The sequence below is a fragment of the Argentina silus genome (assembly GCF_951799395.1).
Source record: "Argentina silus genome assembly, chromosome: 8".
NCBI classification, from domain to species: Eukaryota; Metazoa; Chordata; class Actinopteri; order Argentiniformes; family Argentinidae; genus Argentina; species Argentina silus.
Window position 1 is genome coordinate 4,050,710 of NC_139662.1, and position 15,406 is coordinate 4,066,115.

Here is a 15,406-nt window from a genome sequence, read left to right on the forward strand (position 1 = left end):
AGAACTGGTCTGTTAGAAAAGACCATTAAAGAATACAAGTGGTTTCTATTGCCTCTGCCCTTAAAGGCAGCAAGCAAAGATGGTCACTTTACTGTACTGTGACCACACTACATGAGCTCTCAGATTCATAGAGGACCCATACACCCAAAACAATCAAATATACAGACAAAAATACTTTTTGCAATGTTCAAATATATTTTATTCATAGGCAGTTATGCACATCTCTCCATCTTTGATCTTCTCCATAATTTCTCCATCTTCATCTCATTTAAATCAACATTGGTTTGACAGCCTCAAATAAAACATACTACTCTCTACTAGAAGACATGATGTTAGGGCTGTTTGCGATCTGTGGAGGTCTGGTTCTGCTTACACTGCCTGGGCCAGACCCACCATGTTGTTCTGTCTGTCAAAGACGGAGTAGAACTTCCTGATGAAGACATCTCCCAAGATCCACAGCTGGTCACCGCCACCGTTGCCGAAGCCAGTGTAGCAGCCATAGCTGGTCTAGAAAGACAGAGCAGAGGATTTTACTGATGGAATTCCACTTTTACTCCAAGATATTTAAATTAAATGTTGCTTTTGGCATTGGCTGGTTGGGCTGTATATACTGTAACTTACAGTGCTGCTTGAAAGTATGTAAACCCCTTGTGCAATTATAGATTTTTTTAGTTTTTATCATGAAATCTTTATTTATTCAGAACCAGTCTTTTTTATCTGACATAACAGGTTTATATTTACCAATTCCATATGTTGGTTTAGAGGAAATCATGCGTGTAGTAGAAAAACTAAACCCAAAAATATGTGAACCCCAAGTTGCATTGGTTCCATCAAGTAGGCAAGTAGAATCAGGTGGGTAAATAATTTCAAGCAGCACTGTATGTATGCCAAACAATTGGACTGACCTGGAAGAAGTAGGCAGATGCAGGGATAGTGAAAGCATGATTGTTGATGGTAAAGGTCACTTCGGGCATGCTTGACATGCTTTGACAGTTGACAGTGCCCTGTGTGAGGAATATGACATTATGTTAGACATTATTGTGGATAAACCAGAGTTGGTGATAGACAATTAAACACATTGTTTAACTCACCTCTCCATATTGGTTGGTAGAGGCTCCCACCAAGGCGTTCATGTTGTTGATGTCAGACGATGGGCCGATGATAAGGGAGGTGCCAGTGTCAATAATGGCCTGGCAGCCGCCGGAGCAAGCCACTGTGTTGCCATTTATGGTAACACTGTAATGACAAAATAATAGATGAGTGAATGCACTGCAGGATTTGGTAATATGCCAAACACAATTCCAAAAATTAGTTATGACTTAAGTTAACTTTTTGTATACTGCAATGTGTGTATAATGAAACTATGGATGTTGGCTCAAAGACATATGGACATGTAATGTATAATGTAATCGTGTGTCGAGTACCTGTCCATTTTGATCTGCCAGTAGCTTTCGGAGGAGAGAGGGATCCAGGTGAGCTGTCCAGAGAAGTAATTGCTCTCAATTTCACCGAAACTCACCACGCTGCCCTCGGCACTGTTTCTAAGAAAGGGAGGAGATCAAAGCCGTTCACTTACCAGTACAGGTAACATCTAAAGCAAAGAACCACAACACAAATACCATGTGTTATACAGTTACTACTACACAGGTACAACGTGAGGCCCTCTCTTTTTTGACTTATATATAATATCTCTTCTTAGAGTTATGTCAGTCTCCCCCACCCCCACACCCATCCGTGTTAGTGTAGCTACCCGCTCAGGTAGACAGAGAAGAGGCTCTGAGAGACCAGGCCTTGGCTGATCATGTTGTCAAAGACGGGTGTGGCCTGGGAAGAGGATATGGAAGGGAAGGCCAGACCCAGCATCCCATCAGCCACCATTCTGGCCATGAAGGGAGACTCCGTCTGACTAACGCCAAAGATCTGCTGGTTCACTGAGATCCCGCCCACCTGTACTCACATGGAAGCCAGCGATCAGTCAGTCAATCAATAAAGTTTTATTTAAATTGTGCTTTTCTCAACCACAATACAACTTAGTTACCAATGAGCTTATTGATAATACAATGTGTCACAATGCTGCTAAATGCAATGCTTTGGTTGGATTAAAGTACCTCAACAGTATCATAGGCCAGTTGTCCAGTCATGCTGCCAATTCCATACTGGATAGACAAAGCCTTGTTGGCCCATTTGAAGGTGCTGGATTGCCCGGGGTTGAATTTCTGATGGTTCTCTAGGAAAACATAAAAACATTTCATTCAAACATTTTCATTCACAGTAGATATGCTCTTTTTAACTGTATGATGTGAATGTTAGTAGGCCTACCCCTACTTAAAAAATTAGCATATCACCAGTGTAGGGGAATAAAATGATGTATTGGATGTTTAGCTGTAAATGTACATTCATTATATTGTACTGTTTTTGATAATGTTCAGGAGGACCAACTCGGTCCTAGTACACTGTACACCTCAGGGTGCTCCCATCAGACAACCCTACTCACGGCAAGCCTGGCTGGTGCTGCAGTAGACAGAGGGCACCCACAGGTTGGAAGAGCCAGTGTCAAAGATAACTTTGAAGGACTGGGGGGGAGTGCCAATGGAGATCACACCATAGTAAGACAACTGGAGGGAGATACAAGAGCAAAGACATCACTTCAGAAGACTATAGGAACAGTCAACTTTCCACACACAAAGAAGGATGAACCCTTTTCAACGCTCTATGCTCATGTTCCATGTTCAGTCAATTGAATTCAAGCAAAACATGTATACTGTTTCATAAGCCTAAACAATGTAAGTTAGAAAATACAGTTGTTAAATGTTGGATAATGAGATTCTGGAGATTCAGAATCCTGGTTGAGCACTCAGCCCTTGTTTGAGGACTCACATCAGCATCATTGGTCATGGCCTCATCGCCTGACTGGTAGAACTTGGCCATGGGGTTGTAGGGGTACTTCTTCCTGTACTCGTCCCACAGGCCCTTCTCCTGCAGATTCTCCCTGGCAGTCTTGCCCTTGATCAGAGAGATCCTGAAACACACAAGAGAATCAGACCAACAGGGTATTTCATTGGCAGTGCTAAAGAGGAAGAGGAAGAGGAAGGCTGGAACTCACCTGTGAACGCACTCGGAGAGGCCCATCAGGGCACAAAGGACAATAGCCCACTTCATCATGGTTGCTCGGGTTCTGTTCTTGGACTGAAAGTGAGGCTGGACTAGCAGACCCAGGTCCTTATATACAGTACAGACTGTGTCCCCTGACCACGTATGCCCTCCTTTATCACACCATATTATAACTTCTGATAAGAAATATGTGATATGACAAGAAATATAAAACTCAAGAGTAAATATCCGTTTGAGCAATGTTAATGTATTGACAAAAGATTATTGCCATTATAAAATCATAAGTAAGAGTTTATAGCTGAATACACTTTATCAACATTACACTTTTTTCTCATTGTCACAAAAGAACCTTTCTAAATATGTAAATCGAAAAGATATAAACAGAAATGTCTGTGTAAGAAGAATCTACACTAGACTAGTTTTACTATGTAGTGTGTCCCCTACAGTATATTCATATTATTATTGTTATTCTATGATTATCATTAGTATCATAAAATGAATAGAACATTGATTGAATATGTGACACAGAATCAAGCTAATGATGAAAATAAAAGTGAAAAGTAAAAGTGAAAAGAATAAAAGTGAAAAGTAGCTTAATATAGAAGTATCAACTTCTGAAATGAGATTAAAAAAAAAACTATTAATATGCTGACATTCACATCTGCTATCACTCATTAGGCACAGGCATGCTCTGTGCTTTTCTAATCTTATCAACACTTTCCAGAAGGAAAGACAAGCTCATTGAGTCATTAACAAAATCCAACAGATAAAAATATATACACTCATTCTGCACTTTATTAGGAACTCCTGTAGGAGCCAATTTCTATATTTTTCTTTTGGGACATAAAGTGCTTATTTTCTATGTTGTGATATGTGTGACGGTGATTTCTGTTTAGTGGCTCCCCCTGCAGGTGGAGAAGTCCGTTATTATATAGGAAGTGCCAAGGCTACCAGTAGGGGTTTTTGGCTAGGAAAGCACACAGTCTTTAGACCTTGATCTTGACCTTGACAGCCTGTTTGTTTGTTCGCAAATGGTAGCATATTTTAGCTTACCAGATTGCTTTATAATTTTGATAGCCTGCATTTTGAATATCATTTTTGTGGAAAATGGAACAATAAACCGAAGATCATTTTATTTCAACGTAACTCTCGTCTCCGTTTGTTCAAGCGTCTACTACAGCCTACCTAGCCAGACCCTGAGTGATATACAATAGGAAATGTTTTAGTCACTACAACTCCTGTACACTTTCTCATGGTGGAGGTGGTGTAATGGTGTGGGAAATGTTTTCTTGGCACACTTTGGGCCCGTTAATCCAAATCAATCATTGCTTGAATGCTACAGCCTATTTGAGTATTATTGCTGACCATGTGCATCCCTTCATGGCTACAATTTACCCATCTTCTAATGGCTACTTCCAGCATGATAATGCACCATGTCACAAAGCAAAAGTCATCTCAAACTTGTTTCATGAACATGACAATGAGTTCAGTGTTCTTCAGTGGCCTTCCCAGTCACCGGATCTGAATCCAATTGAACACTTTTGGGGTGTGGTAGAACGGGAGACTCACAGCTTGAAAGTACACCTGAAAAATCTGCAGGAATTGCGTAATCCATGGCCATCATCATGGACCAGAATCTCAAAGGAATGTTTCCAACATCTTGTGGAATCAATACCATGAAAAATGTAGGCTGTTTTGAGAGCAAAGGGAGGCACTACCCAGTATTAGTGTTCTCTGCTCAGTAATCATTGTTGTGGTTCTATGTAAAGTCAAGGCAAAAAGTAAGCAGTCAAAGTTGTACAACCATGCATGTTTTTTTATTATAAATTAATTGAAGTGTAGACCTTTGGATTTTTTAATTGTTGCACTAGCATTTCTTAGCTAAACTGATGTGATTTTTGTTTTCCTCAAAGACAAATGTGGAGCAATTCTATGTGACTCACCAGACCATGTCCTCTCTGTAAGTGCTAAACTTGGACTTTGCCTCAGTGACCCAGTGTCAAATGTTTTGTTGAAGGCCAAAGGCCATTGAGAGAATCATGCTTTTGTGCTTGAGCATAACTTTATTAGGATGTCTCTTGATATGTCTTTTGCAGTGCACCCCTCAGGAAATGAACAGTGTTGTCTACACCACAGTGGACTTCAAGCCACATGAGAAGCCCATGCAGCTGTATGCTAACCTTAGGATGCACAGCCCCATAGCCAGAGGCCCTGACACACACTGGACCACAGAGCATGCTGAGACTGTGGAGTACTTGCTTGTTTATCTTAAGTATTCTCGCTAAAAACAGTTTAGCGTACACATCGTACAGCCGACAAGAACTTCTGGACATCGGTTCCGGCACTCCAGTCATCTTTATCGACGATATACCCGAGATTAGCAAAACAGCGGGTCCAGCTAACTCCGCTACACCGACCGGAAGAGGCCCCAGACCGGCTCGGAAACGAAAACACAGGCGAGGGAGCCGAGGTGGGCTGAGAGCTAGGCTAAAGCTAACTCCACACCGACTCTCACTACCTAGCCTTTTCCTTGCAAATGTTCGTTCCCTGGCAAACAAGATGGATGAACTGCGGCTGCGGATCACCACCCACAAATGGATTAAGGAATGTAACATCATGGTTTTCACTGAAACCTGGCTCAACAGCGAGGTACCCGACAACGCTATCGAGCTAGCAGGGCGCTGCGTTCTCCGAGCAGACAGAACAGCAGGCGACTCCGGTAAGACCAGAGGTGGAGGTTTGTGCATTTATGTGAACAAGACGTGGTGCACGGACACTACCATCACCGAGAGTCACTGCTCAGCTAACCTGGAGTTTCTCATGGTTAAGTGTAGACCTTTCTGTCTGCCCAGAGAGTTCACGTCTACTGTTATCACGTCAGCCTATATCCCCCCGGATGCTAATGCTAAGATTGCTATGAAAGAACTGCATGCTGCCATTAGCAAACAACAGACTGCATCCCGAGGCAGCCTTCATTGTCGCGGGTGACTTCAATCACTCCAACTTAAAGACTGTACTGCCCAAATTCCACCGAAATGTCTCATGCCCCACCAGAGGAGACAGGACATTGGACCAAGTATACACCAGCATGGCTGATGCGTACAAAGCCGTTCCCCTCCCCCACCTAGGTCAATCAGACCACCTCTCATTGTTCCTACTGCCCAAGTACTCAGCACTCATCAAACGAGTGAAACCTACAGTGAGGACAGTGAAGGTCTGGCCAGAGGGAGCTGACTCAGCGCTCCAGCAGCATTTTGGAAACACTGACTGGGGTGTGTTTGCCACTCAGGCCACCCATGACTCCCACACGGACATTGATTCATATGCCTCATCTGTTTTGGACTACATCAATTCCAACATCAGCAGTGTCACCACACTCAAGCGGATCACCACTTTCCCTAATCAGAAGCCATGGATGAACAGTGAGGTCCGACTCCTGCTGAAGGCACGCGACATTGCCTTCAGATCAGGGGATGCTCGGGCCTATAGCTCATATAGGGCTAATCTGCAGAGGGGCATCAAAAAGGCCAAGCACAACCACAAGCTGAGGATAGAAGATCACTTCAGAAACAACTCTGACCCCCGACGCATGTGGCAGGGCATCCAGGCCATCACAGACTACAAACCAACTAACACCTCACCCCTCTCCGTTGACGCCTCCCTCCCTGATGAGCTGAACCACTTCTACGGCCGCTTTGACAGGGACAACAAGGAGGTGGCCATCAAGGCTGTGCTCCCTGCGGATCACCAGCCCCTCACTCTATCTCCCACCGACGTGTGTGCGGCACTGAGCAGGACTAACGCACGCAAGGCTGCTGGTCCTGATGGGATTCCCGGACGCGTCCTCAGGGCCTGCGCTGTGCAGCTGACTAAGGTTTGGACTGACATATTCAACCTGTCCCTAGCCCAAGCAGCTGTCCCCACGTGCTTCAAAACCACCTCCATCGTGCCGGTGCCAAAACACTCCACTGCAACGAGCTTAAATGACTTCCGACCAGTGGCACTCACGCCCATCATCATGAAGTGCTTCGAGAGGCTGGTCTTAGCTCAACTCAAGACCTGCCTACCACCCACACTGGACCCCTTTCAATTCGCCTACCGGCAGAACAGGAGTACAGAGGATGCCATTTCAACGGCACTTCACTCCGCCCTGTCCCACCTCGACAAGACTAACTCTTATGTGAGAATGCTGTTTATTGACTTCAGCTCAGCATTCAACACCATCATCCCCTCCAAACTGATCTCCAAACTCAGGCAACTGGGCATCAACCCCTCCCTCTGCAACTGGATTCTAGACTTCCTGACCAACAGGCCGCAGTCTGTTAGGCTTCACAACCACACCTCCTCAACCCTCACCCTGAACACCGGCGTTCCACAAGGCTGTGTGCTGAGCCCCCTCCTTTACTCCCTCTTCACCCACGACTGCACACCTGTACATGGCTCAAACACCATTGTTAAGTTTGCAGACGACACAACGGTGATCGGTCTCATCAGCAACAACGATGAGTCGGCCTACAGGGAGGAGGTCCAGCACCTAACAGTGTGGTGCAACGACAATAACCTGGCTCTCAACACCAAGAAGACCAAAGAACTCATTGTGGACTTCAGGAAGTCTAAAGCTGGCGCACACACCCCCATCCTCATCAACGAGACTGAGGTGGAGCGAGTCACCAGCTTCAAGTTTCTGGGTGTCCACATCTCTGAGGACCTCTCCTGGACCCTCAACACCTCCACCCTGATAAAGAAGGCTCACCAGCGTCTCTTCTTCCTGAGGAGACTAAAGAAGGTCCATCTGTCTCCTCAGATCCTGGTGAATTTCTACCGCTGCACCATCGAGAGTATCCTTACCAACTGTGTCACAGTATGGTATGGCAACTGCTCGGCATCGGACCGGAAAGCACTGCAGAGGGTGGTGAAAACTGCCCAACGCATCACCGGTTCCTCACTCCCCTCCATCGAGGCTGTCCAGGGCAAACGATGCTTGCGTAAGGCACGCAGCATCGTCAAGGACATTTCTCACCCCAACCATAGACTTTTCACCCCACTCCCCTCCGGGAGGCGCTACAGGTCTCTCCGCACCCGAACCAGTAGGTTCAGAGGCAGCTTCTTCCCTGCGGCTGTCACCCTACTGAACTTGAACACTGCACCGACCTGACAACCTACTACCCCTGCAACCCACCCCCCCCCCCCCCCCCCCCCCACCCGGACAATTGCACTATTGCACTATTACTCCCCTCCCCTGCTCTTACTCAATACCACTGCTCTTCTGTACATACCTGTCCATACTGTTCATACTGTTCATAATGCACATAATGCACATATCCTTATATTTTCTTTAATACTACTGCACATACTGTACATACCTGTTTATACTGTTTATACGGCATTCCATATTTATATTTATTTTGCTATCTACCTCATGCTACTGTTAATACATATATACTGCTAGACTGCATTACCCATACAGCTCATATGCTGCTACACTGTTCATACTGTAACTATTTATTCTGCTATAATGCTACTGTTACTCATATACTGCTATACTGCACTGCTATATTATACTGCACTACTACTGATCATATATTGCACTACCTGTAAATACTGTTCATTGCACTTTCTGCTATTTTGCACTTCTGGTTAGACGCTAACTGCATTTCGTTGTCTCTGTACTTGTACTCTGCACAATGACAATAAAGTTGAATCTAATCTAATCTAATCTACTCCACACTGGCTATCAGCCAGTGAATTAGACTGTATGTTGATTCAAGTAGAACAATGAAATAAAGCAATTTCATAAGTCCATTTACAGTTTTCATGTTATTTTGATCATATTGATGAAAATCTGTTTTGTTTAGACTTTATAATGATTTCCTCCTGGATTTCAGTCTCACTTTCAACCAGCCTGCCCTATTCACAGGCTGTGATAGCACCAGAGAGGGAACTTGTCCATCGGGTTATCTTACACTCTATCCACATGTCCTTATCAGCTTCCCCTGGATTAAAACCTCACTGAGAGTACCTGGCCCTGGCCCCCACCATTTAGAGTCTCGCTCAATAATCTATTCTTAGCCTTTTCTTACATTACAGAAAGGTTCCACAAGAAGACGGTTCTACCTCAGAGAAAGAGCTTGAAAAGTCAAGAGATACATCCTAATGTTGGTGCCTGTTCAGATAAAAAAGAACTGGTCTGTTAGAAAAGACCATTAAAGAATACAAGTGGTTTCTATTGCCTCTGCCCTTAAAGGCAGCAAGCAAAGATGGTCACTTTACTGTACTGTGACCACACTACATGAGCTCTCAGATTCATAGAGGACCCATACACCCAAAACAATCAAATATACAGACAAAAATACTTTTTGCAATGTTCAAATATATTTTATTCATAGGCAGTTATGCACATCTCTCCATCTTTGATCTTCTCCATAATTTCTCCATCTTCATCTCATTTAAATCAACATTGGTTTGACAGCCTCAAATAAAACATACTAGTCTCTACTAGAAGACATGATGTTAGGGCTGTTTGCGATCTGTGGAGGTCTGGTTCTGCTTACACTGCCTGGGCCAGACCCACCATGTTGTTCTGTCTGTCAAAGACGGAGTAGAACTTCCTGATGAAGACATCTCCCAAGATCCACAGCTGGTCACCGCCACCGTTGCCGAAGCCAGTGTTGCAGCCATAGCTGGTCTAGAAAGACAGAGCGGAGGATTTTACTGATGGAATTCCACTTTTACTCCAAGATATTTAAATTAAATGTTGCTTTTGGCATTGGCTGGTTGGGCTGTATATACTGTAACTTACAGTGCTGCTTGAAAGTATGTAAACCCCTTGTGCAATTATAGATTTTTTTAGTTTTTATCATGAAATCTTTATTTATTCAGAACCAGTCTTTTTTATCTGACATAACAGGTTTATATTTACCAATTCCATATGTTGGTTTAGAGGAAATCATGCGTGTAGTAGAAAAACTAAACCCAAAAATGCGTGAACCCCAAGTTGCATTGGTTCCATCAAGTAGGCAAGTAGAATCAGGTGGGTAAATAATTTCAAGCAGCACTGTATGTATGCCAAACAATTGGACTGACCTGGGAGATGTAGGCAGATGCAGGGATAGTGAAAGCATGATTGTTGATGGTAAAGGTCACTTCAGGCATGCTCTGGATGTTTTGACAGTTGACAGTGGCCTGTGTGAGGAATATGACATTATGTTAGACATTATTGTGGATAAACCAGAGTTGGTGATAGACAATTAAACACATTGTTTAACTCACCTCTCCATATTGGTTGGTAGAGGCTCCCACCCAGGCGTTCATGTTCTTGATGTCAGACGTTGGGCCGACGATAAGGGAGGTGCCAGTGTCAATAATGGCCTGGCAGCCGCCGGAGCAAGCCACTGTGTTGCCATTTATGGTAACACTGTAATGACAAAATAATAGATGAGTGAATGCACTGCAGGATTTGGTAATATGCCAAACACAATTCCAAAAATTAGTTATGACTTAAGTTAACTTTTTGTATACTGCAATGTGTGTATAATGAAACTATGGATGTTGGCTCAAAGACATATGGACATGTAATGTATAATGTAATCGTGTGTCGAGTACCTGTCCATTTTGATCTGCCAGTAGCTTTCGGAGGAGAGAGGGATCCAGGTGAGCTGTCCAGAGAAGTAATTGCTCTCAATTTCACCGAAACTCACCACACTGCCCTCGGTACTGTTTCTAAGAAAGGGAGGAGATCAAAGCCGTTCACTTACCAGTACAGGTAACATCTAAAGCAAAGAACCACAACACAAATACCATGTGTTATACAGTTACTACTACACAGGTACAACGTGAGGCCCTCTCTTTTTTGACTTATATATAATATCTCTTCTTAGAGTTATGTCAGTCTCCCCCACCCCCACACCCATCCGTGTTAGTGTAGCTACCCGCTCAGGTAGACAGAGAAGAGGCTCTGAGAGACCAGGCGTTGGCTGATCATGTTGTCAAAGACGGGTGTGGCCTGGGAAGAGGATATGGAAGGGAAGGCCAGACCCAGGATCCCATCAGCCACCATGCTGGCCATGAAGGGAGCCTCCGTCTGACTAACGCCAAAGATCTGCTGGTTCACTGAGATCCCGCCCACCTGTACCCACATGGAAGCCAGAGATCAGTCAGTCAATCAGTTTTATTTAAATTGTGCTTTTCTCAACCACAATACAACTTAGTTACCAATGAGCTTATTGATAATACAATGTGTCACAATGCTGCTAAATGCAATGCTTTGGTTGGATTAAAGTACCTCAACAGTATCATAGGCCAGTTGTCCAGTCATGCTGCCAGTTCCATACTGAATAGACAAAGCCTTGTTGGCCCATTTGAAGGTGCTGGATTGCCCGGGGTTGAATTTCTGATGGTTCTCTACGAAACATAAAAACATTTCATTCAAACATTTTCATTCACAGTAGATATGCTCTTTTTAACTGTATGATGTGAATGTTAGTAGGCCTACCCCTACTTAAAAAATTAGCATATCACCAGTGTGCACTGTAGGGGAATAAAATGATGTATTGGATGTTTAGCTGTAAATGTACATTCATTATATTGTACTGTTTTTGATAATGTTCAGGAGGACCAACTCGGTCCTAGTACACTGTACACCTCAGGGTGCTCCCATCAGACAACCCTACTCACGGCAAGCCTGGCTGGTGCTGCAGTAGACAGAGGGCACCCACAGGTTGGAAGAGCCAGTGTCAAAGATAACTTTGAAGGACTGGGGGGGAGTGCCAATGGAGATCACACCATAGTAAGACAACTGGAGGGAGATACAAGAGCAAAGACATCACTTCAGAAGACTATAGGAACAGTCAACTTTCCACACACAAAGAAGGATGAACCCTTTTCAACGCTCTATGCTCATGTTCCATGTTCAGTCAATTGAATTCAAGCAAAACATGTATACTGTTTCATAAGCCTAAACAATGTAAGTTAGAAAATACAGTTGTTAAATGTTGGATAATGAGATTCTGGAGATTCAGAATCCTGGTTGAGCACTCAGCCCTTGTTTGAGGACTCACATCAGCATCATTGGTCATGGCCTCATCGCCTGACTGGTAGAACTTGGCCATGGGGTTGTAGGGGTACATCTTCCTGTACTCGTCCCACAGGCCCTTCTCCTGCAGATTCTCCCTGGCAGTCTTGCCCTTGATCAGAGAGATCCTGAAACACACAAGAGAATCAGACCAACAGGGTATTTCATTGGCAGTGCTAAAGAGGAAGAGGAAGAGGAAGGCTGGAACTCACCTGTGAACGCACTCGGAGAGGCCCATCAGGGCACAAAGGACAATAGCCCACTTCATCATGGTTGCTCGGGTTCTGTTCTTGGACTGAAAGTGAGGCTGGACTAGCAGACCCAGGTCCTTATATACAGTACAGACTGTGTCCCCTGACCACGTATGCCCTCCTTTATCACACCATATTATAACTTCTGATAAGAAATATGTGATATGACAAGAAATATAAAACTCAAGAGTAAATATCCGTTTGAGCAATGTTAATGTATTGACAAAAGATTATTGCCATTATAAAATCATAAGTAAGAGTTTATAGCTGAATACACTTTATCAACATTACACTTTTTTCTCATTGTCACAAAAGAACCTTTCTAAATATGTAAATCGAAAAGATATAAACAGAAATGTCTGTGTAAGAAGAATCTACACTAGACTAGTTTTACTATGTAGTGTGTCCCCTACAGTATATTCATATTATTATTGTTATTCTATGATTATCATTAGTATCATAAAATGAATAGAACATTGATTGAATATGTGACACAGAATCAAGCTAATGATGAAAATAAAAGTGAAAAGTAAAAGTGAAAAGAATAAAAGTGAAAAGTAGCTTAATATAGAAGTATCAACTTCTGAAATGAGATTAAAAAAAAAACTATTAATATGCTGACATTCACATCTGCTATCACTCATTAGGCACAGGCATGCTCTGTGCTTTTCTAATCTTATCAACACTTTCCAGAAGGAAAGACAAGCTCATTGAGTCATTAACAAAATCCAACAGATAAAAATATATACACTCACTTAACACTTTATTAGGAACTCCTGTAGGAGCCAATTTCTATATTTTTCTTTTGGGACATAAAGTGCTTATTTTCTATGTTGTGATATGTGTGACAGTGATTTCTGTTTAGTGGCTCCCCCTGCAGGTGGAGAAGTCCGTTATTATATAGGAAGTGCCAAGGCTACCAGTAGGGGTTTTTGGCTAGGAAAGCACACAGTCTTTAGACCTTGATCTTGACCTTGACAGCCTGTTTGTTTGTTCGCAAATGGTAGCATATTTTAGCTTACCAGATTGCTTTATAATTTTGATAGCCTGCATTTTGAATATCATTTTTGTGGAAAATGGAACAATAAACCGAAGATCATTTTATTTCAACGTAACTCTCGTCTCCGTTTGTTCAAGCGTCTACTACAGCCTACCTAGCCAGACCCTGAGTGATATACAATAGGAAATGTTTTAGTCACTACAACTCCTGTACACTTTCTCATGGTGGAGGTGGTGTAATGGTGTGGGAAATGTTTTCTTGGCACACTTTGGGCCCGTTAATCCAAATCAATCATTGCTTGAATGCTACAGCCTATTTGAGTATTATTGCTGACCATGTGCATCCCTTCATGGCTACAATTTACCCATCTTCTAATGGCTACTTCCAGCATGATAATGCACCATGTCACAAAGCAAAAGTCATCTCAAACTTGTTTCATGAACATGACAATGAGTTCAGTGTTCTTCAGTGGCCTTCCCAGTCACCGGATCTGAATCCAATTGAACACTTTTGGGGTGTGGTAGAACGGGAGACTCACAGCTTGAAAGTACACCTGAAAAATCTGCAGGAATTGCGTAATCCATGGCCATCATCATGGACCAGAATCTCAAAGGAATGTTTCCAACATCTTGTGGAATCAATACCATGAAAAATGTAGGCTGTTTTGAGAGCAAAGGGAGGCACTACCCAGTATTAGTGTTCTCTGCTCAGTAATCATTGTTGTGGTTCTATGTAAAGTCAAGGCAAAAAGTAAGCAGTCAAAGTTGTACAACCATGCATGTTTTTTTATTATAAATTAATTGAAGTGTAGACCTTTGGATTTTTTAATTGTTGCACTAGCATTTCTTAGCTAAACTGATGTGATTTTTGTTTTCCTCAAAGACAAATGTGGAGCAATTCTATGTGACTCACCAGACCATGTCCTCTCTGTAAGTGCTAAACTTGGACTTTGCCTCAGTGACCCAGTGTCAAATGTTTTGTTGAAGGCCAAAGGCCATTGAGAGAATCATGCTTTTGTGCTTGAGCATAACTTTATTAGGATGTCTCTTGATATGTCTTTTGCAGTGCACCCCTCAGGAAATGAACAGTGTTGTCTACACCACAGTGGACTTCAAGCCACATGAGAAGCCCATGCAGCTGTATGCTAACCTTAGGATGCACAGCCCCATAGCCAGAGGCCCTGACACACACTGGACCACAGAGCATGCTGAGACTGTGGAGTACTTGCTTGTTTATCTTAAGTATTCTCGCTAAAAACAGTTTAGCGTACACATCGTACAGCCGACAAGAACTTCTGGACATCGGTTCCGGCACTCCAGTCATCTTTATCGACGATATACCCGAGATTAGCAAAACAGCGGGTCCAGCTAACTCCGCTACACCGACCGGAAGAGGCCCCAGACCGGCTCGGAAACGAAAACACAGGCGAGGGAGCCGAGGTGGGCTGAGAGCTAGGCTAAAGCTAACTCCACACCAACTCTCACTACCTAGCCTTTTCCTTGCAAATGTTCGTTCCCTGGCAAACAAGATGGATGAACTGCGGCTGCGGATCACCACCCACAAATGGATTAAGGAATGTAACATCATGGTTTTCACTGAAACCTGGCTCAACAGCGAGGTACCCGACAACGCTATCGAGCTAGCAGGGCGCTGCGTTCTCCGAGCAGACAGAACAGCAGGCGACTCCGGTAAGACCAGAGGTGGAGGTTTGTGCATTTATGTGAACAAGACGTGGTGCACGGACACTACCATCACCGAGAGTCACTGCTCAGCTAACCTGGAGTTTCTCATGGTTAAGTGTAGACCTTTCTATCTGCCCAGAGAGTTCACGTCTACTGTTATCACGGCAGCCTATATCCCCCCGGATGCTAATGCTAAGATTGCTATGAAAGAACTGCATGCTGCCATTAGCAAACAACAGACTGCATCCCGAGGCAGCCTTCATTGTCGCGGGTGACTTCAATCACTCCAACT

General features: G+C 43.6%; 2 protein-coding genes across 2 annotated transcripts; both read right to left on the bottom strand.

Annotated features, from left to right (window-relative positions):
• Positions 1 to 369: 369 nt before the first annotated feature.
• On the bottom strand, positions 370 to 3,162 carry LOC310807889 (pepsin A-like; the record flags this gene model as incomplete). The annotated part of the gene is made up of 9 exons (XM_083674536.1): positions 370 to 507; positions 906 to 1,004; positions 1,092 to 1,236; positions 1,425 to 1,541; positions 1,751 to 1,947; positions 2,109 to 2,227; positions 2,495 to 2,615; positions 2,878 to 3,019; positions 3,104 to 3,162. The coding sequence occupies 9 exons, from the start codon at positions 3,160 to 3,162 to the stop codon at positions 370 to 372; spliced, it is 1,137 nt and encodes a 378-aa protein (XP_083530662.1).
• A 6,496-nt stretch (positions 3,163 to 9,658) lies between these two features.
• LOC310808136 (pepsin A-like) lies at positions 9,659 to 12,452 on the bottom strand (the record flags this gene model as incomplete). The annotated part of the gene is made up of 9 exons (XM_083674849.1): positions 9,659 to 9,796; positions 10,195 to 10,293; positions 10,381 to 10,525; positions 10,714 to 10,830; positions 11,040 to 11,236; positions 11,393 to 11,511; positions 11,785 to 11,905; positions 12,168 to 12,309; positions 12,394 to 12,452. 9 exons carry the CDS (start codon positions 12,450 to 12,452, stop codon positions 9,659 to 9,661), a joined length of 1,137 nt encoding a protein of 378 aa, XP_083530975.1.
• Positions 12,453 to 15,406: the final 2,954 nt, after the last annotated feature.